Source organism: Vidua macroura, chromosome 17, assembly GCF_024509145.1.
Source record: "Vidua macroura isolate BioBank_ID:100142 chromosome 17, ASM2450914v1, whole genome shotgun sequence".
In the NCBI taxonomy this organism is placed as follows: Eukaryota; Metazoa; Chordata; class Aves; order Passeriformes; family Viduidae; genus Vidua; species Vidua macroura.
In genome coordinates this window covers 6,224,079-6,249,940 of record NC_071587.1, presented here as the reverse complement: position 1 = coordinate 6,249,940, position 25,862 = coordinate 6,224,079, and the positions used below count along the sequence as shown (strand labels likewise).

General features: G+C 43.5%; 1 protein-coding gene and 1 long non-coding RNA gene across 6 annotated transcripts; one reads left to right on the top strand and one right to left on the bottom strand.

Annotated features, from left to right (window-relative positions):
• Positions 1 to 5,107: 5,107 nt before the first annotated feature.
• LOC128815839 (uncharacterized) lies at positions 5,108 to 8,930 on the bottom strand. 3 transcript variants are annotated; one of them, XR_008439732.1, is made up of 3 exons: positions 8,254 to 8,930; positions 6,330 to 8,108; positions 5,108 to 5,255 (listed from the first exon to the last, which is right to left on the bottom strand). It is a non-coding gene; the product is annotated as an uncharacterized LOC128815839 (long non-coding RNA). The 3 variants fall into 3 exon arrangements; XR_008439733.1 differs by having other exon boundaries at positions 5,108 to 6,495; positions 6,686 to 8,108; XR_008439734.1 differs by having other exon boundaries at positions 5,108 to 6,843; positions 7,644 to 8,108.
• Positions 8,931 to 9,324: 394 nt separating this feature from the next.
• YWHAB (tyrosine 3-monooxygenase/tryptophan 5-monooxygenase activation protein beta) lies at positions 9,325 to 24,847 on the top strand. Of its 3 annotated transcripts, none has more exons than XM_053992895.1 (6): positions 9,325 to 9,390; positions 18,504 to 18,804; positions 19,814 to 19,937; positions 20,909 to 21,072; positions 22,408 to 22,503; positions 22,966 to 24,847. In XM_053992895.1, exons 2-6 carry the CDS (start codon positions 18,511 to 18,513, stop codon positions 23,020 to 23,022), a joined length of 735 nt encoding a protein of 244 aa, XP_053848870.1. In that variant the 5' UTR covers positions 9,325 to 9,390; positions 18,504 to 18,510; the 3' UTR covers positions 23,023 to 24,847. The 3 variants fall into 3 exon arrangements, with proteins under 3 accessions (XP_053848870.1, XP_053848869.1, XP_053848868.1); XM_053992894.1 differs by having other exon boundaries at positions 9,367 to 9,455; XM_053992893.1 differs by lacking the exon at positions 9,325 to 9,390 and adding an exon at positions 10,928 to 11,033.
• Positions 24,848 to 25,862: the final 1,015 nt, after the last annotated feature.

The following is a 25,862-nucleotide window of genomic DNA, read 5'->3' as shown; positions in this document are numbered from 1 at the left end:
CTCTGAGACATTTGGCCAGGCTTCCTGACAGCCGTGTCCCACCACCCAGGAGTTCAGCTTCCTGGCAAAGGCACTCCTCCACTTCTGAGGAGCGCTCCTGTCCTTGTCACCGGGCCGAGCTGACACCAAACACTTTCTCTTTGCTTCCTTGCAGGTGAGAGGCTCCCTGGTTTCCTCCCGCCCAGGGCCAGAGAGATCTGCCACACAGCGAAACAGGGAGCAATGGTCCCTGCCAGCCTGAAACACCCCCACCTGTTGCATCATATCCTAAACTGCACTCTGTGTTCCCTCTGGTGAGGAATATCTTATTCCCATGCTTTTGGATAAAACCCAGCACAAACAAACCATAACTGATGGTAGATATGACAAATAATGATGATCATGGGAATAGTGGCATCACTGCTGCTCCACTGTTTCTTCTGATTTCTTCCTTTATTTAGATATATGTGAAGAGAAGAGCACAGAGGCTGGGCCATAAAAGGAGAAGTGGGCAGATAAAGAGGCACTGAAGGGGTGTGTTACAAAGGACCATAACACCAGTCCTCTGACAACTAGAGGAGTGTAGCAGCCTGGGCAGTCTGAGCTCACGTGCTCAGGAGCCCACTCTGTGCTTTGTCTTGCTGCCTGCTGGTCACAAGCTCTGTGCAGCTGCACTGTGGACTTGTCATTACTGAGCTTTTGGAGTGCAGTTCCCAGGACACTGTCCTGCTCCCTTACAGTTATTGCCTGGGTTAATGCCATTAACCACAGGGCCATCCATGCCACAGGAGGTCCCTAGGCACTGGGACAGGGTTGTCACATCATGCATAGATCGAGGCTCGGCTGCCATCCTGCCCATCATGGGGCTTCCCCAGGCCCAAAGTGCAAAATGACAGCTTTGTCAGATGAATGTGATGTGATAAAGCTGTAACAGGTCGTGATTGTGGCTCCTATGGTCACAGACAGGCTTCAGAAGAGCAAGGCTGCAGCCTCTCCTGCTCCCTCCCTGGCTGCCTTTAGATGGCTTTAACCATCAGCTGCCTGGCAGTCCTGGTGACTGACAGCTCTTTCATCAGCACTGCTGCATCCTCTTGCCTGCAGCCTCTTGCCTGTTTCATGCCTCTTGCCTGCAGCTTTGGCTACAGAAATGAACTCTCTGAGCACTCCCATTAGACTGAAGGAGAGGATCATCTGAGACCTGGACTGGTTTGCAGCACAGGATCAGAACAGCCAGAGAAGTAGATGGCAGGATTTGATTGAGTCCAGGATGTGGTCGCCTGATAGGGGTGTATATTTGCCTCTATTCTCACTCAAAGGTCATTAAATTAAGATTTCATGAGACCCCACACTACTATAAATGTTGCTGAGCTCATTTCCCACACTGGGCAGTGATTTATCTCACAGCCTTGATAAAATGACTAAGCTAAAAATGTCGCCCACTGTCACTGAGTTGTAAGTAAGATAGAAGGAACAGGAGACTGACACGATAGATTTTCCTAGCAAGGGAAGCATTAATAAATGGTTTCTTTCTGATGTGCTCATTAGTTCTCTCTCATTCATCCTCAAGACCTGCCAAGCACAAATGACACCACCATTCTGCACCAGAACAGAGAGCAGATGCCCCCATGCAACCTTTCTGCATCCAAAACCGGATTTCTATCTCACCCTGCTTAGTAGTTGATATATCAAGGGGAAGCAAGCAAGGTACCACAGTACCTCAAGAACCTTTTACTGTCACATCTAGCCTTGTCTCCTGAAATTTTTTACACTCTGGAAGGAATGGTTTAGAGGAGGCAAGTGGCAGCACCACAGTTCTCTGACACAATCCTTTCTCCGTCGTCATCCAGCAGTGCAGGAGGTCACCTAAAAAAAAAATAGTCATTGGTGGATTCATTTCCCTTCCTTTCTGCCTGTGAACAGGTTGTAGACTCCTCTACTTTCTTTGAATCTAATCAAGAATATATTTTTTTCCTCGACTCTTTACTCTGAGGAATGAATGCCAAAGAATTAGTCCTGTCATGATTAGTCCTGATCATGAATCACATTAAATTGCTTCTGTTCCTTTATTGGACATGCTGGCTGGATCCTGGTATGTGTTATTAAATTACTGCTCTGACAGAGAAGAAATAGCAATTGTGTGGCAAGTGAGTGCCACAGGAAAGAGGGAGATTTGGGAGTGTTGCAGGACCACAGTCTCTGTTTTCCCTGATAATCAGGAAAAATCATGTGTAGCAGATGACTTCAAGCAGGAAGCAGAGCAGTGGGCTTTGAGGATTTTTCCCCAGGGTTTCTGAGCACCCCAAAATCCCAACCATGTGTGAGGGGCTGTGTTCAGAGCAGTGCCAGGGTATGCTATGCATGTCAGGCAAAGTTATTCTGCTTGGGCTGTATCAGATGGATCAAGCAACAGAGCAACACGGAGAAGAGAAATACAGGAGCCCTAACACAACACTTCAGTGCTGCAGAAGGCTTCATACAAGCACAGATATGGCTGATCATCATAAAGATTGTTCAGAGAGAAGAATTAGCCAAGAACTGGAGGTGAAGGGAGGTAAAACATAGGTTGAAGGAGGCCTGTGGGCATTAGGATGCCAGAAAAGTGAATGTTTCCAAACCACTTCTGTGTGGAAAGAGCACAAGCCATGCTTGAGCCATTTTCTGGATTTTTCCCCTGAGCGAGCTGTTCACAGCTTTCTCCTGGGTCAAATGCAGATCACAACACTTCTGACTGATAACAAAGCAATTAAATGAAGGGAGAAACAGTGGGCACAGAACAGTGCATGTGTGTATAGAAACTTGCATCATTGCAGCTTGCTGAGCAAAGATGCTAAACCACAAATGAGGAACAGGAAAAGAAAAGCAGCTTGACGTTTCACCTTCATGTGCACGTGCAGATCCCACAGTTAGACCAGCTTGACAAGATCAGAAGTATTTGCCTTCTGCTCTTCCATACTGCTATTCTGAGGAGCTTATTAACACCGAAGTGTCAGCTTTCCCATCCCTCTTTGCTTTCCTGTTGTGGTAGCAGTGTTGCTGTACTCTTGTTTAAGGTAACAATAAATGAAGCAAGACCAGCTTTGGGATGTGGAAACTCTTCCTCAGATCCATGTGTTCAGATCCCTTATTTCCTCACACCATCAGAGGTACAATACAAGCCCTAAAGAAGGATATATATGTGCTGATTCCAGACAAATCAGTTATTCTGTTAAATTATACCTTGTCTCCTAGACTGCCAAGTTTGCCCTCCCTCTGTCTGCAGCTGATGGGTGCAGTTTGAGTGCAGCTCTGGGACATCTAGTGGCTGGTAGTACTTGTAGTTAAGGGCTTAGAGCAGTTCTGTGGTGCTTCCTCCAAGAAATCTGTCAGAAAACCTATTTAAACCAAAATCACACACTGCCTCTATTCCTGGGGCTACAAAGACTTCATCCCTTGATATATTCATGTTTGCAAAATGTTTAGGTGTGCATTTGTGATGATTCCTTTGTGTCTCTGTCTCACCCAGCCTGGGGAGACATCTTCAGCTATTCTCATTTCATTGTTTCTTTACCACAGTTTTTTCTTTATTAAAGGCTTTCCATGTTCCAAGCAGCTGGCATTAGCATAGATAATTGGATAATATTTTGGCAATCCAAGAGTGAACATGTTAACATGTTCCCATGTACTGCCCTGGCCTTTGGCTGATCTGTGAGTATTTGATAAATGAATCAGGCCTGAAATAAAGATGACTTGCAAAAAAGCAGGCAGATCTTTAATATTAATAGAGAAGTGTCAATTGGGATTTTCAAGAAAGCCCCAGTCTGCTATGGGCCCCAATCTTTATTCCTTCAGGATTCAACTTAGGCTGGAACCTAAAGGAGTCGAAGAAGCAGCAAGAGGCCTAGTGTGTTTTATAGCCTGGATAGTCTCCAAGGAGCTGTAATATCCTGACCAGAGCTCTAGTGACAGTTGATGGCTTTCTGGGGATTTGAGAAAAAATTCAGCTATGCCTTCTCTTCAGTCTTCAGTGCAGCCTGTACCTTTCCATCCCTAATGATACCTATTAACCCTGGACAAAGCAGAGAGTGTATCTCAGCCCAGGGGATTGCCAGGCTACCAGGAAAAAGGATACAGTGCTGGAAAGAGCTTTGTAACTGTGCAGTCTTTTCTGATTCATGTTTGTGTCTGCTCTGAAAAGGGGACTTGAGGCACAGCTCAAGTGAAGCAAATGGCCCAGGGCAGAGCCCCTGCTCTTTACCTTGCCAAAGCCTTTACAGCCATTTGCGAATCTCCTGCAGTGAATCCAGGCCTGCAAGATCAAACTAACTTTGTTATAAACTCCTGGGTGTCACGTACTCCAGAGTACACTCTGTCATGGGTTAGATACTGAGTCAGATATTCAAATGCTAAGAGCGGGATCAATTTTCCATGATTCTTTTCCAAGAAATTCAGGTGGACCAGTATCAGCCTTCAGACTGTTTTCTTGCTCTGTTCCTGGAAAGCAGGAGAACAATGCTCATGATGTCAAGAGGTTCATTAAAAGGTGGGTGTCAAAAGTGACTCATTTGGAGAGTTTCTCCTGGAGTCAAGGGACAGTTTAAACAGCTTCTTAAAAAACACAAATGAATCTGCAAAATGCTGACTTGCTCAGGAACCCAAATTCTGGCCATCTCAACTGCTCCCAACTGCTCACATCAAAGTCAGCAGGAAGGAACTTTTTGTTTACGCTGTTGTTGACTTCTGCCTTGGATAAATTATGCTCTGTGCTTGGAAATCATTGTGATTTCCAAAAGCTTGTCACTGGGTAAGTCTCAAAGCTAAAGTGAATCTTGGTTTTGGATTCTCTTTTTTGTTTTGCCACATCAGACTGTCTTACAGTTCAGCAGGGAAATGACATTTTGTTTTGTAAATACTCACACAGAACTTGAGGCTTCCCTTAAAGGCTTTAAGCTTTGTGAAAAAGTAGATCAAATCTAGTAACATATTGAATCTGGTTAGTGAAATTTCAGGAAGAGCAGTGTGATGAAATGTCCTTACTTCGCCCTTGGGAGAAATGGTACCTTCATTATAACCAAACAGCTTTTTCATATGGAAATAGCAGGTGGCAGGAGTAGAAACAGACTTTCATTTTCAGAGAAACAGACGGAACAATTCCAGTAAAAGTGGAATAGCAGAGCTAGGTTGAAATGGTTGGCAGTTTTATTCTGCAAAAATATTCTACTTTTGCCATGAGAAGACGTGTCACTCCTTCCCCTCTCTGTTTTTCAGCCTCCTCAGTAGTGCTCAAATACAAGTGTCTACTGTAAGGACCAGAGTTTAAATATAATTTAGAAAGAAATCTAGTTCAGTTTGTTAGGAAAACTCTCCAAATCTATCCCAGAGCTGCACACAAACTTCTGGGGAGAAAAAGCAATTAAGAGCACTGAATGCACAAAATAATCCGTAGAGCCAGTGTCAGACAAAACTGAACTCACAGCTCTCAGGGCTATGATTTATTAATCCTTTTATCAGGCCTATGCCATTCTCTGAGTTATTTTCCAGCTCTGACTGCTGGCAAGCATTTCCTTGGAAGCTGTGGACTGCTAAACTATTAACAGTCTACTGGCGGGTGCTTATTAAGAAAAAGACACCTTGAACCACAAGCCAGAATAAAGAACAGATATCCAGCTGGAGTCCTGCTACTTCAGAACTCTCACCCTGACTCGTCTGAGAAATATCAAGTTTTTGAGAGTCAATTGCACAGGGAGGTGGATGAACAGTCATCTCCTCCTCTGCAATTGATTCATTGCACTCTGGAATTTGAGATTTGGGGCAGAAATGGAAGGAAGGAAATCGCTGTCCTATTTAGGAGCAGATAAAACTCCACCCTGTGCTGTAAATTCTTTTTTAAAAGTCAGGGTTTTCACAGGATGAAGGTTAAATATTTAATGCATTTATGCTAATTATAAAAAAAAACACTTTGGAGCTCCAGGCAGCTTGTATAGTTCTTTAAGCTTCAGATTTTTAGCCCTTTGGATAGTTCCTGTTTAAAAGGAGAAAAGCAAACACCAAAAACCCAGACTGGACTTTGAAGTATGGCCTGAAACAGATACATATTGCTGGGAGAGAAGCTGCCTTTCCCCAGAGACATCCAGAGAAAACGTCATGCCAGGCTCCCCTATGCATTATACCAAAGAAGGAGCTCCACCACTCCATGTACTAAGGAGACTTTTCTCCCAATTTTCCATAAGGGGCCTAGTCTTGTCCAAGCTGATCTCACCAAATCCCAAAGGGACACATCCCTCTGCCAAGTGGAGGTTTCTTGTCTGGCTGCATCTCCTACTGACTTGCACATGCTGAGGAGTGAAATTTTATCAAAACTTTAGCAGACCTACCTGTCATTACCGCAGGAGGGTTATTTCTCCCATAGCTGCTTTTCTAGCAGAAATCCCACTTCAAAGGCACCTGGAAGACAGCTGGTTGTGAGGAAGCTGGAGCTCTGTGGGACCCAGGCAGCCAAGTCTTGGATGAGACACTGGCTTGGAAGTTCTGCACAGCAGACTGGTATTAAATACCAAGAGAGAAAAGAATGAGAAATTGGGAAATGGAATAATAATGGTATTTCCTAAAGATCAGAGTTTCCTATGAAAATGAACACATGCCATGCAATTTCAAAAAAACAAGACATTTGCCTTTCTTTAGAGCTTGTCAGAAACAGCTAATAAATAAAGTTCAGGGTTTGGGAAGTCACCTCTTCAAACCTCTCTTCACATGCTGCTTTGAAACTGGATTTCCTTAGGGTCACTGAGTTGGCAGCTTTGAAGGGTTTGCTATGTATTCCTTGGCTTGAATTTTTCTTAGGCATTACCTGGCACCAGAAGCACACGACGACTCTCCAGGTCCCAGCAGCTACAAAAATTTACAGCAATATATTCCATTCCATTTCTGCTTGTTTTTTTGCACTGCCACTTTTTATGAGCAGAACATAAATTACCTGAGTTTAATTCATGACCCAGAGTTCAGTGCATTTCCCCAGAAATAGCATTCTCTGTTTGGGGCACTACTGCCAAAATCACATTCCTGGAGCTGAATTCCTATCCCATCCAAGACATTTGTTCCAACCACATTTCCCATCATACTATTTTATACTATTTAGGTCATTTATATTTTCATACTCCCACAGTTACTTCTTGTAAGTTGCTTTGCAATTATGCTCTTAACTGTGTTCTCTGAAGTCACCTTCAGACCTTTAAACACCTTCAAATTAAAACAGCAATTTGACTTTTGCCCAAATCACATTTCATAGAGAAGCTGCAATAAACCACTTTAATTCCTTGGACAGAAGGAAGGACTGAAAGATGCCCAAAGAAAGTATCATTTAGTCTAGCATTTAGTTGGCAGGGACCATGAGGAAAACCTGATGCTCTTTGCTTTAAATGTTGCTTTAATTAAATTTATTAATAGTTCTATCCTATGCAAGATGTTTATGCCTGAGCCCAGATTAGTTGTAATTTTAGTTCTAACTAACCTAATTCTAGTTTTAACTTCATCACAGTAGTCTGTAATGTCACAAGCAGCTTATGCACAGAGAAAATACAAGATGTTTTGCAGAAGTTTTTTCCCTTGGAGCTTATAAAAATTTCCTATTGCAAAAATACTAATTTAAAAAATACTGTTTTGCTCTTTAATGTTACTTGTTGCTTCCTTACAAGTCTCCCTCTTAGGGCCATCATGTGCGATTCAAAGCACATCACAACCAGCATTGACAAATGATGAAATTCTTCATATACTGATGAGACTTCTGGTGGACATCCCAGCTGTCAGCTCCAGCAGGTCAGTTGTGTCAGCTGCCATAAAGCACTACACCAGTTCCATGTGGGATCCATCACCTAATCCACTATTTAGTGATCTGTGAGATCCAGCTCTAGAACAACCAGGAAACATCCACTCTCACACACAGAGAAGAAGATTGGGAAAATGAGTACCAGAACATTCAAGAAATCAATATACTTAATAGGTGGCGATTACATTTTGTGAGTGTCTTTCCACAGCATGGAAGTGAAATACCCTCGTTTTTCACTCACTCAGGCTGCAGGGAGACATCAGCTGCAGGGACAGCGATCATGCAGTGCCATCAACTGTTTGCTTCTGGTACCCACAGCAGCTGAGACCTACTGCTTTCAACACAAATGACCAAAAACAAACAAAAAAATCACAAAATTTGAGGGACTTGTCAGGATGGCATTTCTGAACAAAGATTTATGCACTTATTTTAGTACAAATCTCAGGTTCGTTTTTCCTGTACCAGAAGCCGCACACCTGAGGGCAGGTACGGGCTGCCGAGAGCAGAGACTGGAGCAGCTCGAGCTCTTGTGCCATCTGCTGGGAGCAGCTTCTTCTGACATTGCTGCTCGCACGGGGAATAGAGCCACCCCTCCCTGTTTGGCAACCGACATCTTTGTCAAAGAGCTGTTCCACTTTTACCTGCTATTGATGTTAAGTACTAACTTAGTGCAAGAGAAGTGGTTTGGAGACGGATGTTCTCTCTCTATAGTGAATCAGTTGCAAAAGACAGGAACAAGCTGTCCTTGCAGCCCTGCAGAGCCTCCTTTGAAGGGTGAAGCCTGTGGTGTATCCAGGGAAGGGCTCGGGTCTCACAGTCCTTGTAAAGAACCACTCCTCCAGCAAAGGGACTCCACCTCAGCCATGAGCTGTCTCCTCTTTCGGAGCAAATCCCGTGATTTCCTCCCTTCTGGATTTACTGTCTGTGAGGCTGTAGCTCAGTGTGAGCACTCTCTTAGGGCAGCTGCTCTGTGCTCCCCAGGACAGTGACAGGGTTAACGCTGACCTGTTGCTAAAGCCAAATTCCATTTATACCTCACACTTATCTACCTGAAATGTGGCTCTTTAGAAAAACACACAGCAGGACGTTTTCTGCTGGAGAGCCAGGCAAGCTGGTCTCTCTGTTGTGCTTGTTTCCTCATGGATCCAGCCTGTCCCTGAAATAAAGGCTGTTCTTGCACAGACTTTGGTATCTCCTGACTCAGATTCTTTGAGCCGACGTGCACTTCCTCCTCTGAAAGGTGACACATTGAACCACTTACTGCTGGTGCAAGCTTTTCCAGAGTTGAGGTTTGGTGCTGGTTCCAGCCTTCACCATCCCTGGAGGAGCTGCAGGGTGCCCTGCTTATCTCTAGCAGCAGACCAGGCACAGGACTGGGAAGGCCCCAGGGCAGGAAGAGCTCAGGGAGGAATGATCTGTGTCATTAACACAGTTATGTCTCAGTGGCCTCTGGCCCAGCAGGGACCCAGCTGCAGGAGCTCTGTGACAGCAGAGGGTGATGCTTCACCTCTGTGACAACACAGTATGGAATTGCCCTACCTGGATGTTGTGGTGGAGATTGCATGGTCCAAAAATACCAGCTGAGAAGGATTGTGAGCACTTCAGTGGTGATGGTGAGAATTTTGTGCGGACAAATTGGAGGAGCTGTATGAAAGGAGCTCAGGGCACCTCACTGGAAGTAAGAGGCATGAGCTGTGATAACACAGGCAGGAAGGGGAGAAGGGTGAGGGAGTCTAAATGAACAGGTGTTGACAGCACACCTCTGCAAACTGAGTATGATACACAGATATGCAGGCAAGGAGTGTCAAAACCAAGTAATTCTGCCATGAATCAGCACCCCCAAGGCCTCAGCAAGAACACTGGGAATGGCCCAAATAGAAACTGAGAAGATAAGGACTATGGAGATCAGGGGTAAAAAACAAGCTTTGCCTAGAAAAGAAAAAAGAGAGTGATGACAGCAACTAATGGAGCTGAATCAGTGTTTGCAGCTTAAGATAACTTGTGGGTGCCAAGTAATTTTCCTTCTGACTTTCCAAAGTAATTAACCTTTGGACTGAGACTAAGCAGGAAATTAATGAAGTCCTTCCATCACCAAAAAGGAATCTGACAGTGACTTTGATGGGCCCGGGACTGTATCTGAAAGTTAAAGAGAAAATTGGATTCCGGGATGCTGTAATTGAACTGAGCCCAAATAATAACACTTTGACAAGTGTTGCTGCCATAAATTTGAGATCTGGGTGCAGTGCAATTGAGTTGTGTGTCCTGTCACCTCTTATCCAAAAGGATTATATGGATTACAAAACAACTCTTTTATTTGGATTCCTTTTTGGACACCAAGCGAGACTTCTCCTCATGCCCCAAAAATGTTCTCTTTTGCCATTTCCTCAGAAAATGTAGTTTATTAGTTGCATAAAACTTATCTAGTCGGTAAGGATCTTGATTTTTCAGTGAAAACTGAAGTTGTAGGGAAGAGCTGCTACTAAAACAGCGTTTAAAGGTGATTTTGCAATTCAAAGCATTTGTCAAATTTTATTTCTGAGGGTGCACAGAATAACCGCACTGCCTGTTTTCCGAGGATATGTCCCATATGTGTCCCTTGGGAATGGAATGCTCAGGGAGGCGGTGGAGTCACTGTCCCTGGTGGTGTTTAAGACCGGGTGCAGCACTTAGTGCCATGCTCTAGCTGGCATGGAGGTGTTCAGTCATGGGTCGGACTCGATGATTTTAGGGGGCTTTTCCAACCTAATCAATTCTGTGATTCTGTGACTTCTACCGTGAGGTCCAGCCAAAGAACAGGAGTGCGAAATGGCAAGAAAACCAGAAACTGTTTCTTTTGTTGCCGGAGAAACTGCTGCACTCCCAGGCCGCAGCACCCCCTCCCCAGCGCTTCCTGCGGCACCAGGGAGCTCCGCGGAGACAAAGAGCGCGCAGCGCGGCGGGCGCCGAGGCGTGAGCGCAGCACGGGCCGCGTCTCGGGCGCTCTCCCCGCTCGGGGTGCGCTCACACGGCAGCCGCGGGCCCCGCTCAGCCCCGCGCAGCGCCGGGGCCGGGCCGGGCCGGGCCGGGCGGGATGAGCCCCGTCGCCATGGCGACCGTCCCGCCGGGGCGGCGCGCGGGGCGGTGGCGCCCCCTGGCGCCGGAAGGGGCGTGCCGCGCGGCGGAAGCGGGGCCGAGCGCCGCAGGGTGTGTGCGCGTGTCCGTGCGAGCGGCCGCCGCTGCCGTCGCCTCCGCCCGTGGGATCCGCGCGCGCCGCCAGGTGAGGGGCCGCGGCCGCCATCGGGGCGGGCATCGGCGTGGGGGGGGGGGATCGGCGTCGCGGCCCGCGGGGGCAGCCCGCCCCGGCCTGCCCCCGCCCGCCCGGCCCGCTCCGCTCCACCCCACCCCGCGCGGGGAGCCGCAGGCCGCGGCGGGCGCGCCGTGCGGGGGTCCCCGCGGGAGGGTCCCCGGTTCTGCCTCCCCGGTCCTGCGTCCCCCGGCCCGGGTAACGGTGTGACCCTCGCCCGGCGGCCGCTGGCGGGCCCGGGCGGGCGGCGCCGCCCCTCCCCGTGCGCCCGGCGCTGCCCCGCCCCGGTGAGTCACTCGGTGCCCGGGGCGCGGCCGCGCTCACCTGGGCCCGCCCGGCGGGAAGGGCTGCGCGCCCGGGGCCCAGAGCGAGCCGGGAGCGGCGCTGGCCGGAGCGAGCCCGCAGCGCGGCACGGCTGGGCCGGCCTCCGCCTTCCCAAAGCCGGCAGCTCCGTGCCCAGCCCGGAGAGCGCGGCTGCCGTGGCCGTGCCGGTGGCTGTGAGCCGGCCCACGTAGGTGGTCGTGGCCATGTATGAGCGCTTTATTACAAAAGAAAATGCGTTTATTATTTTCCAATTTTGATCATTCGTGTCTGTTTGGGAATACAGATGCGTTTAGGGAGGACTCCAGAGGGAAAGAAGGTTGGTTCAAGCCAGTCCCAGCCTACAAAAAGGCTGGGCAGTAGCCCAGATGTAATGGCTTTGGGTTTTGTTTGAGGTATGTATACCAGGTATTAATTGGGATGTTGAAATAACAGTGGCACACAATCACTGTATTGGCATAAATGCATCTCACACAAAGATCACAATATAAATTGGTTGCTTTCAGATAGATTCCTTATTAATAGTTAAAACACATTTTCCAGTGATAGGAGAACAAAAAACACATCATGCAGCACCATAAAAGCTAAATTCCCATGGAAAAACAACAGAGGCTTTGGCAGTGTTTGTAATGTTTAGTATCTTCAGTGGCTGTAGGAATATTTGTGTTTTCACATGTTCACTAACGCAGGACACCTCAGTCAGAAATTGTAATACTTTTATATATCAAAAAAAGATGAGCTTATTTTTATTTTAAAGCAATAATGAGATATAGTCTGGTCTAGAAAAGAAATCAAGAACACAGGTGCCTTTTTCTCCCTTCATATTAAAGGACTGCAGAAATATCCCCTGTATCATATTTTGTTTATTAAATTGGTACCAATAAAGTGATAGACTCCTTGCACAGATGGGCCTGGTGCAGTTTTCTCAACCTCATTATGTCAGTACCGCATGTTCTGATCTCCGCTATTTTGATGTTGAGTCGTTTTATTTTTTCCTGAGCAGGCCTGTGCCAGTATGCAGCTTTTTGTGATGCATGTGAATAAACTCGGATGAGGAGGAGCTCAGTAAATAATTATTTGGTTAATGAGGTAAAAGCTCCTACTCTGATCCGTGTGGTATCCTAATACCAGGCATTACAGTAGGGTGTCTGTTATATGGCCACATTCCTTGCCCCACCCTGTAATGTAAATACTGTCAGTTTATTATTAACAAAAGTGATTTACCTCTGATACGAATACATTAGTTTGGCATGAACTTTATGCCTGGGGGAAGTTTTTTTGGGTTTACTCACAATTTCCACCTGGATTCTAGCCAAAACCAATTCTGCTGGTTGGAACAAAAAGGTGTTGCCATGTGGGGATGTTGTGCTGTGGAAGTGCCAGCATGTCTCCACCTGCAGCTGTCCTGAGAAAAGGGCCATAGGCAGGAGCAGAGCTCTGCTTTTCAGCCTGGCATTAGGAAGAACAAGGCTGCTCTCACTAAATTTAAGATGTCCATACAATATCAGTGTCCCCACATGCTTTGGTAGTGGTCATAGGCATTTTGTAATTCGCTGTGGAGACTGAAAGCCATTGAGTGTCATTTTATTCAATTTTACGAAACAACATGTAATGATGGCAGCAGATGGCCAGAGCAGGGTGAGGCATGGCTTTATAGAATGTTAATTTTATCTCAACATTTGCATAGAGATTTGAGCCGAAGGCCAGGGTAGATGCAGAGGAGGCTGAAGTTATGTGCTGCACAAGGTCAGCAAGAATGTCACAGCTGTGAAGTCATGTTCCTTTTTCCCTCATTATGTTTGCAGGATATTTTACTGAACTTGTTATACCCAAGCTGCTGACAGGAAGATTTTGCTGTTCAGATCTTACCAGAGCCATTCATTTTCTAATCAGTAATTTAACAACCCATGGTAGCCTTTGAGGGAACCATCTAGAGAAACACAACTAATAAAATGAAATGCCTAATGCTGCAGGAAAGCAAGGAAGGTTCTTTGCACTCAACTGAAGGAGTTGCACTCCATTTCCTGTAAAAAAGAAATGTTGGAAGCACTGTCCAGTTGACAGGGAATGCCATCCCCATCATGCAGATACTTGTGTCAGCATGTGTGTACATGAATAGTGGAGAATGATTTTCTGTTTATTTTAGAAATAATGTCCCCAGAGCTCTTACTCTCTGTAGTTACAGAACTGTAATTTGAGGCACCACTCACCTCACGTGAATGTTTATTTTCAGAATGAATTGCCTGTCCAGAAATCAAATAAGGTGCGTTCTCATATTGTTGGAATATTGAACTGCAAATCCTGTACCAGTCTGCTGCTTTTTCTGTTAGAATTTAAGTGGACTTACAGAGCTTATGACTGGGAAGTATGATTGCCTCCCATTTCACCAAACCTCGTTTTGTATTCCTTTCTCACAGTGAAATATGCAAGTCTGTTAACTTGCAGCTCTGATCAACATGTTAGGAACCAGTATGTCAAACCAATAACTACACTGCTTTCTCACCAGTTCTTTTCTACAAAGTGGAAGTGTTTGTCTGATAGATACTCATGTTTGCTGTAGAGAGAAAAACAGTGCACAAAAATCGATGACTTAATTAGCATCAGAAGAACAGGTCATCAAGAGCAGCAGACTTCAGACCAACGTAAGCTTATTAGTATTGTCCTGTCAGTTCGATATGTTATATAAGCCAGATTATTTTCAGTGTTAGTTTTCATTTGATTTTTACAGACTTTAAGCACAGTTAGTTCTGATTCGCTTTGGCTTTGTCCTGAAGAGCCCATAGGAATGGGAACCAATAAAGGCTACAGAGCAGATGGAATAAGTGCTAAGGAGTTAGCTGTAGTTCTCAAAATCCTGCAGTCTTCTGAAGAACAGTAGCTGCGTGTTTTACCCCTCAGCTGTAAATGGGATGTAAACCTCCAGTTCTGTGTGTCCATCCACTCTTGAAAGATCCCTGGGTGTACTGACCCCAGGTGCTGTTCCCAGGCTGGCCACACCATCCCCTTCTCACTGCATCTTCCACTGAAAGATGCAGGCACCTACAAACTAATGAGTTTTGCAGGTTCTGGCCTTTACCTTTGATGCTTTGTGATATGTTTCAGTCTTGTCCACACAGGTGTAAAGCTTTTCTGGAGTGTGAGTAAGCACTTCTAACTTACAGTGCCTGCATACATGCTGTTCTGCATTTGTAAGAGAGATTGAAAGAGCTTTAGGCTGTATGGGAGATAGAGGGAAAAAATAGTAAAAAAATTACATTTTGAGTGTGGGACTTCAGGTGATTTAAATTTCTGGCAGCTGGTGCTATTGGCTGTGACTGCTGGGCAGTGGTTGGCATTCCTTATTGTGAACAATGTCCAGTCACTCCTTTTTCAAGGGCTACTAAGTTGTGTTGGACAGATGCTTAAGAAGACAGCGTCTTAAGACTTTGAACTGTATTAATGCATCTAATATCAGAATCTTCTGCTTAGAACAGGCAACTTTCAGGACTCCTCCATGGCTGTGATCTGCACGTCTCTGCTCCTTTTTCCATCTTCCCTCTTTTCCCTTTGCCACCATGGCATGGCTTTATCAGTGCTAGAATAGACCATTCCTGTCAGCCTCCTGTTCATCACCTCTGTGTGTTTTGCTCCTAGCTGCAGGTAACCTTTGGTAGATGGCTTCTGTGTGTGGCCTAGGTGTATTTTTAGCTCTAGGCTTGGCTTGTTTCAGACTGTGGCACACTGGTCCATTGTTAGAATGTGGCTTTCATCTCCTCTCTGGGAGGGACCAGTTATAACTGATAGTTGCTTCTTTGCCTTTTCAAACATCACTCCTTTCCTTGTATCTTTTTTCCTTCTGGCAAACACTTCCCTCTTTTGGAGCTCAAGCCAGCATAGCTCTGCAAAGCTCTCTCCAAGCTTCTAACAAGGTAAGCAATGGAGAATCAAATGAGGATTTTAAGTCTTCCTTTATGCAGCATCCTGGGAAGGTAGTAATGGTAGGCTTACTGTCATTGGCAGATATTTTGGTGTGGGCAATGCTTTTCTTACTGCATTTAAGTTCTGTTAAATCTATGTTACTGAGTAATACTTGTGTTTCATAGCAAGCCTGGTAACAGTACAGATATTAACACAAATTAACTAAACTCAAGCCTGTGTACACTGAATTCTTTTGTCAGAACTAAGCCAGTGAAGTACTCAGGAGCTCCATCTTTAGTGATGAGTTTGAGTTTCATATATGCATAAATGACTTTCATGGGCATAAATTAGTTACATTGCTGAGGAAAGTTGCTTGATGAGAAGCAACAGTCTAATCTTTGTGCTGGTATTTTACGTGTATAATTGATATGTTAAACTGGTTTCTAGATCTCTTTTATCCATTAGGTCTTTGTGCCCCTGTGTTTTCCTTCATGTGCAGTTCCTTTTGTGATTTCCTTCATGTGTCCTTATATGAACCCATTGACTCCTGTGAACTGTCTTGCATCTAAATATAAATATGTCAGTGAGCTTGATAAAGCAATCTCTGCACCCTTTCAAAACTAAACTATATTGTTTGTAAACAGAATTCTGCACAGATGACTTGCCAACAGATTAGACCACTATTGGCAAAGTGCAGATCAAAGATAAAACTAAGTGACTTTTCAATGGCAAAATGTAAACTCTGTTGGAGCTACTTGCCTCTGCATTCCAACATGCAGGCTGCTTCCACATAACAATCACATTCCATGAGAAGAAGAGGAGAAGATAAGATGTTTGCAGCAGAAATACTTCTAGAAGCTGTGCAGACAATGAAGAAACTAAAAGCGCTCTGAAACTGTTTAGTTTCAATGTCGTGTTGTTTAAAGTTGGCTCTTGTAATGTAAAAAGCATTCTTCAGGTGTACTTTGCTCATCTTCAGATTTTAGTGAGTGACTAGAGAAATACCACTCACAAATTACTTCCTGCCTTAAGCACATAGTCTGCAAATAGTGCTGAGTTAAGGGAATGGTTTACAAGGTTTGATAGACTCAACAGGGAAAAGTGGGATGGGCTGTCACAAGGGGAAATGGCCCGATGATTTCCTTGGGCTCCTTCTGCATTGGTGCTGTGATAGCCTTCAAATTAGGAAGAAACAAAGCACATCACAAATCCCACTTAACCTTTTCCATCATCAGGAGCTATCTGTTTGATAAGCCTGTGGAAACCAATGGTAATATCCCCAGGGTAAAAGCTTACTGGGGAAGAGAGAGGCAAATGAATCATGCCTTACCACAAATTGTCACACTGCTGCCCACAGTCACCCTGTCATGAAAACAAATCTGAGGACTTTGATCTGAAGTCTGTGTGGCACCTTTCAGTAGGTCCCAGAATCCACTGGTTTAAACACAGCACTTGAAATGGAGCTGAACCAGAGCCCAGCTTTACTTACCAGTAAAAGATCCCTTTCCAGGAGGCTGGTTGTAGTATTCCATGTCCTTACTTTGAGTGCCTTATGAAGATGGATGTTTTAGAATCTACAAAGGATCAAACACAAGCAGGGGTGAGTGTAACTTGCAGATACAGAGCAGGTACATTTGATTGCTGGGTTTACTTCAGGAGCTTTTATGTGAAATAACAATGTTTGACTTGATATACTGGGTGATTTTTTTTTTTTATTTTGCTAAAGTGGAATATCTTCAGCTGGAGGTACAGAATGTGCTCATGTCAAAATGATTTTGTAGTTAGGACTCATCCTCGGCAGTGTGAGCAGTGTATGAATTTGGGAATGTATCACAATTGCAATTTGGGTCTGTGTCTTATTGTCCTGTTTGAGGATTTGGTACAGGGGACTGGTTTTCCTCTATAATAGTGTGGTAGGTGATCCTTGGAGTAAAATACAAGCTGAGCAGTGTGTGCAAGATGTTCTCCATCAGAAACCTGTCAGACTGGAATCTTCAAAGATGAGAGACAGAGTAAAGGCTGCAGCAATCTCTTTCAGCATGTTGATTCTTTCTAATAGGACTGTAGGTGCTTCTGTAATGAACAGAAGTCTGTGAAATACAAATGTAAACTTACTGTTCTTGTTTGCTTTTTATTTTTCTTTTAGAAGTTTTTTGGGTTTTTTTTTTGGCTGTTAAATCTCAGCCTGACAACTTACCTAGACAGTGGGAGAGGATGATTATTGCTCAATACTGATGAGAGTAACAGTTCTGGATGTGTCCAAAAGTGAACCTGCACACCTGGAGACATTATACAGATTAATTTGGGTTGTCTGTAAGTTTGTGAAGTATTGAAGACCATTTTGATAAAGGCAAAGAAACTCCTTTACTTTCTTCTGTCAGCCATTCTCCCTGGCATAAGCTCTTCAGTGACCCTGTGGCCATGTGATGTGCTTTCACAGCTTTGGTTGCTAAACTGCATTATCAGAAATTATAAACAAGTTATTTCCATATAAGCAATTCATTTTGTAGCAGTGACCAAATCGTGTGGGCCACATCCCATTCAGATTTTATGAATGTCAATGTTATTTAAAAGGTCTTGAAAACCTGAGACTGCAGCCACCCTAGCTGTGTAGAGTTGTCCATTATGTGTATGTTGATGCGTATGTAAGAAAAACCCACGTTATTTTCTGGCAGAACATTATAAATGTACTTGCCATAGTTGCCAACAACTACAGCTTTCCTGGGTATGGTTTATGTAAACCCACAGAAACATCTCCTCTAACTTGCCAAAAATCTTCAGTGTCAGAAGGAGCTGTCCAGTGCTTCAGTGCTCCTAAGTAGCTGCTCTTGTACTGCAGTGGAGGGAAACAGACAACAACAAACCTGAAAAAGCCCCAGCAAGCTGGCAGTTTCTTCGTTAATATCTCCCCAGCTGAGCTGTGGCTGGTAAAGGAAAGAGGAGAGATTCACATAGGGCTGTGCTTAATGCCAGTATGACTTTTGCTGCATTTTGAAGAATGATGCTTTCATATCTTCAGGATTGTCATTAGTCATTTACACGTGGAAATTATACATATTTGGCAAAAGGTCAAATACATTTTTTAAAAGAAACCCTTTGCGTTACTTTATTACAGTTGATAGATTTCCTTCTTATTACTGACTGTAAGATCTGCTTCAGCATGAACTTTCCCAGTGCAGACCATCGAGACATTTTTCTCTCTTTTTTGTTCCTCGCTAATTGCAGGACAGCCATGGATAAAAGTGAGTTGGTACAGAAAGCCAAGCTGGCTGAGCAGGCCGAGCGTTACGATGACATGGCTGCTGCTATGAAGGCTGTCACTGAGCAGGGACATGAACTGTCCAATGAAGAAAGGAATCTCCTCTCCGTGGCCTACAAGAACGTGGTCGGTGCCCGTCGCTCGTCCTGGCGTGTGATTTCCAGCATCGAGCAGAAAACAGAGAGAAACGAGAAGAAACAGCAGATGGGAAAAGAATATCGTGAGAAAATTGAGGCTGAATTGCAGGATATCTGCAATGATGTTCTGGTAATAATCCAACAGCAAAAATAACAGTAGTTAGTACTGCAGCATTCTTCAGAGAGGCTTAAGGAATTTTAGTAATGCTGTAGACACTGCAGCACCTTAGCAGGGGAATAATTTTGCATAGTTTGGGTCCAATTCTAGCTCCTAGAAAGGAACTAAGTCATTTATCTTGCTTCTGAGGGAATTTGTTATAAAGGTGTATATATTTTTTAGCAGCAAAAAGCAAACAAGGCCATGTTGAAGACCCCTGGCTGCTGGCTGCAGGGGGTTCACCATGAAAACAAATTTAGATCTGGAGCGCTGACATGAATCCTGCTAAAAGGCCTGCTGTTTAAATTCCTTAATTAATGAATACTGACATCCTGAGTCTTGTTTAGTACTTTTTTTTTAAATGGACAAGGTGTGTAGTTCTTCTCCCAGACTGATTTTGCTCTTTCTGTCACTCAGACAAGAGGAATTCCTTTTATTGTTGTTCCATTTGCTTAATATCAGTCATGAGCAGATGCTGTCAGTGCAGTCAATCTTTGCATCTCTTTCTGAGTGCATGTGTGCTGCTTATGCCACTGTCAAACTTCTCAGCTGAAGTTGGAGATAGAATCAGTTTATTGTGGACAATTTCACAGCTCTGCATAGAATTCAAATTTGTGGCAGCAAAAGTGACCAGATGTGCTAATTTCCAGCTGCTGCTTTTCATTACTTTGGTCATGGATGTTGGTTTGCATCAGCAGGCTTAAGCCCTGATAGCCTTCAGATCCTGCAGGAGGGAATTGTGGGTAGGATCAACATAGCACATTTTCAGCTCTCCACAGATTAGGCTATGAGTAGTTTATCTTTTTTTTCCCAGAGTTTAGACAACAGTAGGCAAAGCGATTAACACATGAGTCTGCGTAAGTCATGACAGAAGTCATTGTTACTGTTTGAACAGTTCATGCTCACCATTGTAACAAAGGCTCTGTTTCAGACATTATTTTTGTGACTCAGGAAACATCACTTTTTTTAAAATCTTTCTCAGGAACTCCTGGATAAATACCTTATTGTCAATGCCACGCAGCCAGAAAGCAAGGTCTTCTATTTGAAAATGAAAGGTGATTACTACAGATACCTCTCAGAGGTGGCATCTGGGGACAATAAGCAAAGTAAGTAGAAATGAAATGTCTCTCTGAGGACCAAGCAGAAACAAGTATAAAAACCACCTGTATTATTTTCCCCAATAACATGTATTTATTTCTTTTCACTGCTGCTCTGTAGTTAGGAAGATAGGTGCAGTGCAAGTCACTTTTGGAGAAAGACTTCACTGAAATTAATGAAACTGTTTGACGGATGTTCATGAATGCAATCAAACTCATCTTGCAGCCCCTGACCACAGTAGCTAGTTTTCAAGCATATGTGACAGTGTAAAATCATTTTCCTGGAGCATGTAGGTTTCTTTCTCATAGAAAATGCTTAGTTTGTTTGATCTCATGTTTAAACTATGAATTCAGCTCAAGTCTTCACTGTTTGCAAATTTATCCATACAAATATGGGATATTGGGTTCCTGGGTTCTAAAGTAATAAATTATGAAATGGGAAAGCAGTGCTGAACTGTCTGAATTCCTGTGAGTGTCTGATGTAGTCCACGTCTTGCAAACTTAGCTTGATGTCAGTATGGAGCTTATTGTTGCTCATTAGCCAGGAAGGAACTGTTAGCTTTGCCCTGAAACCCCAACCTGTAACACAAAGTTCATGACCTAAGTGCAGCAGTTTAGTTACCTCTTCCCCCCCATATGGCTTTGTCTGGATTTATTATTGATAACTATGACTTCTTCAGCTGGGCTGGAAATGAATGTTTGAAACCAGAACACTTAAGTAGAATTTTATGTCCATTCACATTGGTTGGAATTTGTTGAATACATTTTATTTTACGTTTCTATTTAAAAATCTATTTCAGCATTAATTGTTCGGCAAGTGGAAGGCTTTTGCATGTAAAAACATTGAAATAAGTGTCTGTGCTTAGGTAATTGTATGAATTTCTGGTGGAATGGTAGTCTAGGCTAAGAATATAATTGCTTCCCCTGTGAAAGTAGAGAGATGTATTGTGTATTTATGTGGTTGTAATTGCTTCTTGCAGCAACGGTAGCAAACTCCCAGCAAGCTTATCAGGAGGCATTTGAAATTAGCAAGAAAGAGATGCAGCCAACACACCCCATTCGACTTGGTTTGGCTCTAAATTTCTCTGTCTTCTACTATGAGATCCTAAATTCTCCTGAAAAAGCCTGTAATCTGGCAAAGACGGTAAGCAGACTCTTCATATCACCAATTTTTGTGGAGGCTGAGGAGGTAATTACATGGTTACAGTAGCACTTTGTAGATGATTATGCTTTTTCATATCAAATTCCTTAAAAATGCTGTCATAAAATGCTTGTCATTGTAGTATATTTTCAGGTAAGTCGATTTGCTGGACTAGCTTAGCTTTGGGTAAGGCTAATTTGCTACTGCAGCTGTTCCAGTGACAGGGAAGACAAATTGCCTCTGTTTAATGTCCACCTAATTCTCTTAGAATGTGTTTGTGTCAAAATTGAAAACACTTGAATTAATTCAGCGCTTCTAAAGTGAAATATTTATTTAGAATGGAGCACTTAGCCAGTACATGAAGTGTTGTCTGTGTGCCCATCTTTGTAGCCCTAAATGTCCTTGTTATCCATATGCATGTGTGCCCTGCTCTCCAGAGACCAAAAAGAGCTTTTGTGATGGGTTGTGGCAAACAAATAGCCAGTCATTTTTTCCTTAGCCTTCTTCCTAAAATAGGATTAGTCTTCTAAATGGAGCTTTTTGTGTCTGTGAATATTGTCTGCTAGTAACTTGAATAACAGGGCTTTAGGTGAATCTTTGTGTTCTTAATATGCACTTCAGGAAGACTTTGTAGCAATAAGTGACACTGTGCTGTAAAATGCTGCTGCTGTTCTTGCTTTTTTTAGTCAAAATGCTTACATCTCTTAGAGACCTGAATGAAGAAATAGCAGTTATGGCTCTCAGACTCACAGTATTGATTTTCATGTGTAACGGATGGATGGGAAGAATGGCTTTGTTAATCTCTAGTGGAACATACCTGATTTCCTCTGCTGTTTTGAAAAGAAATTGGAAACCTTCCTCCCCACTGTCGAAAAGTCTTGTGTTCCATTTTCTTGTTTACTGACTCATGTACAATATATATAAATATATACTCATTCAAGTAACGGTACCTTTGTGTTTCACTGCTTATTTAGACCAGAGAGACCTTCCTTTTTAATGAAAGTCTCTTATTTAAGTGTTGTCTTAAACCTGACTTCAAGCTATGTGAACCATTTTTCAGCATGACACATAGAGTGCTCTTGTCTCTTCAGTGCTTGGAATTGGCATTTAGTAAAGTTTTTCTGAGCTTTTATCTGGACACCGTTGAAGACTTCTGTTTTCCCCTGGCTGTTTAGGATCTGGTGCTCACTTTCTTTTACATTTCTTCTTGTGGTGGAAACTAAAATACTGGAAGCTTTTTTATAGAATGTGGATAGTAATGTGGCAGTTTTTAAGCTCTTTATAAGCAGAAGTGACTTCAGAAAGCTGAGTGTGAAAGGGCTGTGTTTATGTTTTTAGGCATTTGATGAAGCAATAGCAGAGCTGGACACGCTGAATGAAGAGTCTTACAAAGACAGCACCCTGATCATGCAGCTGCTTAGGGACAACCTCACTGTGAGTACCATGGGGCAAACCACTGCACTCTAGGCTGCTGCACTCTCAAGTGGGACTCAGCATCTGAAAGCTGATGCGGTTCTGTGCCGTTAAAAGCTTTTTCTGAGGCGTTAACTGCATGTGTTAACTGCGATGCTTTTTGTAACCAGACCAGTTAGGCTTGCTTGTTCAAACTACGAATCACTTGTTAACTGCTGTAACAAACTCAGATTCCTTTTGTAACACAGAGTGGAGTTTGTTCTCAACAGTTTTATGTGGAACTTCCCAGCTTGTGCTAGCTTCTTGCTTATCTTTTATTCATGTTCTAGTTTATTATTCTTCAGCTTTACTATTAAGTTCAGTTCTGCATTGCTTTTAGCTGAGAAAATTGCACAGCTACTACTAATTACGCTGTCTTCCCTTTCCTGACAATTGTAATTAACTGTGCTTCCAGCATAAACAAGTGTTTGTATTTCCTTACAGCTATGGACGTCGGAAAACCAGGGAGATGAAGGGGATGCTGGGGAGGGAGAGAACTAATGGCTGTCACGCTTCACTATATGTTCAATGTCACCCTGTATCCTACACATAATCCCTTTGTGCGACAAGCAAAAAGAATAGTACATTGACTTTCACAACCTCAACGTAGCAAAAACTGTCTGTGGGGTAAAACCGGTTGGTTGGTGTTTTGTGTACCTAGAGCGGAGGTCGGTTATTCCAATGGCATTCCGAACTTTCCTATTCTGAACATTTACAGTTCCGATTACCGTGTTTATATTTTTAACTGAACACTGTGATGATAATAATAATAAAGGGTTTTGTGATTGCAATTGACTTTACAAAACTCTTATTGGTAGAAAAGTAGACATCAATTATGTAACTCTGGCGAGCTTAATTTGGCACCAAAATAGTTGAAGTACAATTCTGTTGTAAAGTTGTACAGAAAGTTATAGAGATTCTATTGTGACACTGGGGCATGGAAGGAAAACAATCCAATGTATGGCATTCCAGTTAGGGACACTGCTATGAGGTAGTTGAACAGGCACACTCTGTAGACATTTGTAACCGAGTCTGAGGCACCACTTTCAGTCAAAAGCTCACTTTGTCAATCCTGTCTTTCTGGGGATGGGGTTTGTTTTGGGGAGGAGGGAAACAGGGGAGTTAGCAGCTTGATTTCCAAACTCTTTACACTGGCAGATACCTGGGGTTTGACTTCTCAAAGTGCTTTCATGCTCATACCACATGCATGACTAAGCCCCTTCCCACAGCAATAACTTTTACCTAGTTACAACTTAGATATTCTTCAGTAGTAAAAACTCTTGGTTCACTGCCATGGACTTGCAATAGGAGAAGATTCAATTTTTTGAATGGCCTTATTAGTTTGAATGATACCATGAAGTGATCTGCCACTTTTGCATTACTTTACTCTTAGGTAAATCAAAATCTCCATGGTATTCCCATTCTCAGTTTATCCTGAAAACTTCCTAAGTAATCCACTGAGCAACCTTTTAGTTCACTTTATTCTCCCACTGGACTCTGTTCATCCTTGACCCTTTCACCTGTTTAAACTCATTAAAGCAGTTTTGGACTCCCATATACATCATCCTTTCTTTGGTTCCTGGTGATGTCAGGATGGTGGATGAGGCCTGCACCTCGCCAAGGACAGATTTCTTCCTTGGGTGTTTGAGAGCTGCCAGTGCTGTTGTATTCTTCAGCTCTTGTCTGCCATTCTTTGGTAGTACCAGGAAACTGGCTCAAATATTCAGGATTTCCCATCTTGTACTGGAATGCAGACCTACACATCTGTAATGCTTGTAATATTTGAGCTGCAAACGTCCTCACCTTGTCATGTTTCAAACATGTCCCATTAAACAAAACCTAGTAAGAGTTGCGTGAATAATGCAGTGGAAAAGATTAGGAATTGTCACCTATCAGTCCCGTGGTATCATCCCCTGCCTTCACATTCCACTTAGGTATAGGATCCATCTGTTTGTCCATCTGTCTGCTGAAGAGAATTTCATGCACTGATTTTAAAACTCCCCTCTACTAGCTGAACAAATTGTGCAGTTAATACTTGGCGCTTGATAAATGCAGTAGTGAATGTGGAACCGAGCCTGTCTGTATATCTGGTAGCTCTTTTCGCTTTGTTTTTACTGACCAGTATTCTGCCTAAAGTTTGCTTCTGTGACGGTTATATTGCCTAGCACACACGTGGTTGTGAGAATAGTATAGCAAAAAGAAATACCTGGTTATTGATGTACTAGATTTGTGTATGTCTTTTAAACAGTTCTAGTTTCACCTTACACAAAATAATCAGGAAAGTGTAAAAGAATTCAAAAGTGAATAATAAAAAAAAATTTTATCATTTGGTTGTCTGTCGTCTTTGCTGTAGTACTGCCGAAACCCGTGGTAGTAAAATCACCACTTGTATTCAGTTTTCAGTTTGTGGATTGTGTGAGTTGATTCATGGTTTACAAATACTGAGTTACTCATTTCTTTAAAGAGAAACTCTCCCACACACCCTCCCAGATTTGGAGAAGAAAACACTGTTTCTCTTCTTTTTCATCAAGGGCATATTTGTAATATATTGCCATGGCAGGGCTTAAATGCACCTCTAAATAACCATTTAACTTGCCATGAGTCACTGCTTATTGTAGGGTCAAACACACTGGAAAAAAAAAAAAAGTCTGTTGGTTACATTTGGAGATTTTTATTGGGAATCTTTTAAATACCTGCTCTGTACACAGAATACCTCAGCTCTGCACACCCAGCTCTGCTTGTCTCACAGTGTGCTGTGCTAAAGGAACACCAAAAGTGCAAAATAGCAGAGGTGCACTGGCCATAAGAGCATTTGAAGGGATGGAGGGCAGTAGCCAGGCAGCAGGTGCCAGGTAGCCTGAAAGCTTCAAGGAAGCTTGGTCCTGCTCGCAGAGTGTGGCAACAAGAAGTATGCACAGTGGAAAATGTCACTTGTCTGCTCTTGATTGACCAGTGAAGGCATTAGGAGAAAATGTAACCAGCTCTAGCTTGACCACTGTTCTGGCCTGTGCCATGGCTTTACATGGTGGTCCCTCAATATCTGTAATTATTGCTAATTTGTCATTTTCTTCAGCCTTTATGGACATACCTAAATGTATGCACATACCACACAAATTATTTTACAGTGGGCACCAACTCCCAGTCTGACTCATGCTGATGGCATTGTCAGCTCTGAGAAGAAAAATCCCTGCATCTGCTAGCTACTCCTGTTCAGAGACCACCTCCTGTCTTAGTCCTTTCACATAACATCTCTCATCCTTGCTGTCTTTTTTGGGGAAATCATGAGCTGAGGAGGCTGGTCTGCAGCAGTGATGAGTTGAGGTGTCTCCATTTTTTATTTA

Bases quoted from the DNA above. Each gene is read 5' to 3' on its own strand.
- YWHAB (XM_053992895.1), top strand. From the start codon at position 18,511: ATGGATAAAAGTGAGTTGGTACAGAAAGCCAAGCTGGCTGAGCAGGCC. The intron at 18,805-19,813 runs GTAATAATCCAA...AATCTTTCTCAG, and splicing joins ATATCTGCAATGATGTTCTG to GAACTCCTGGATAAATACCT. The intron at 19,938-20,908 runs GTAAGTAGAAAT...TGCTTCTTGCAG, and splicing joins ATCTGGGGACAATAAGCAAA to CAACGGTAGCAAACTCCCAG.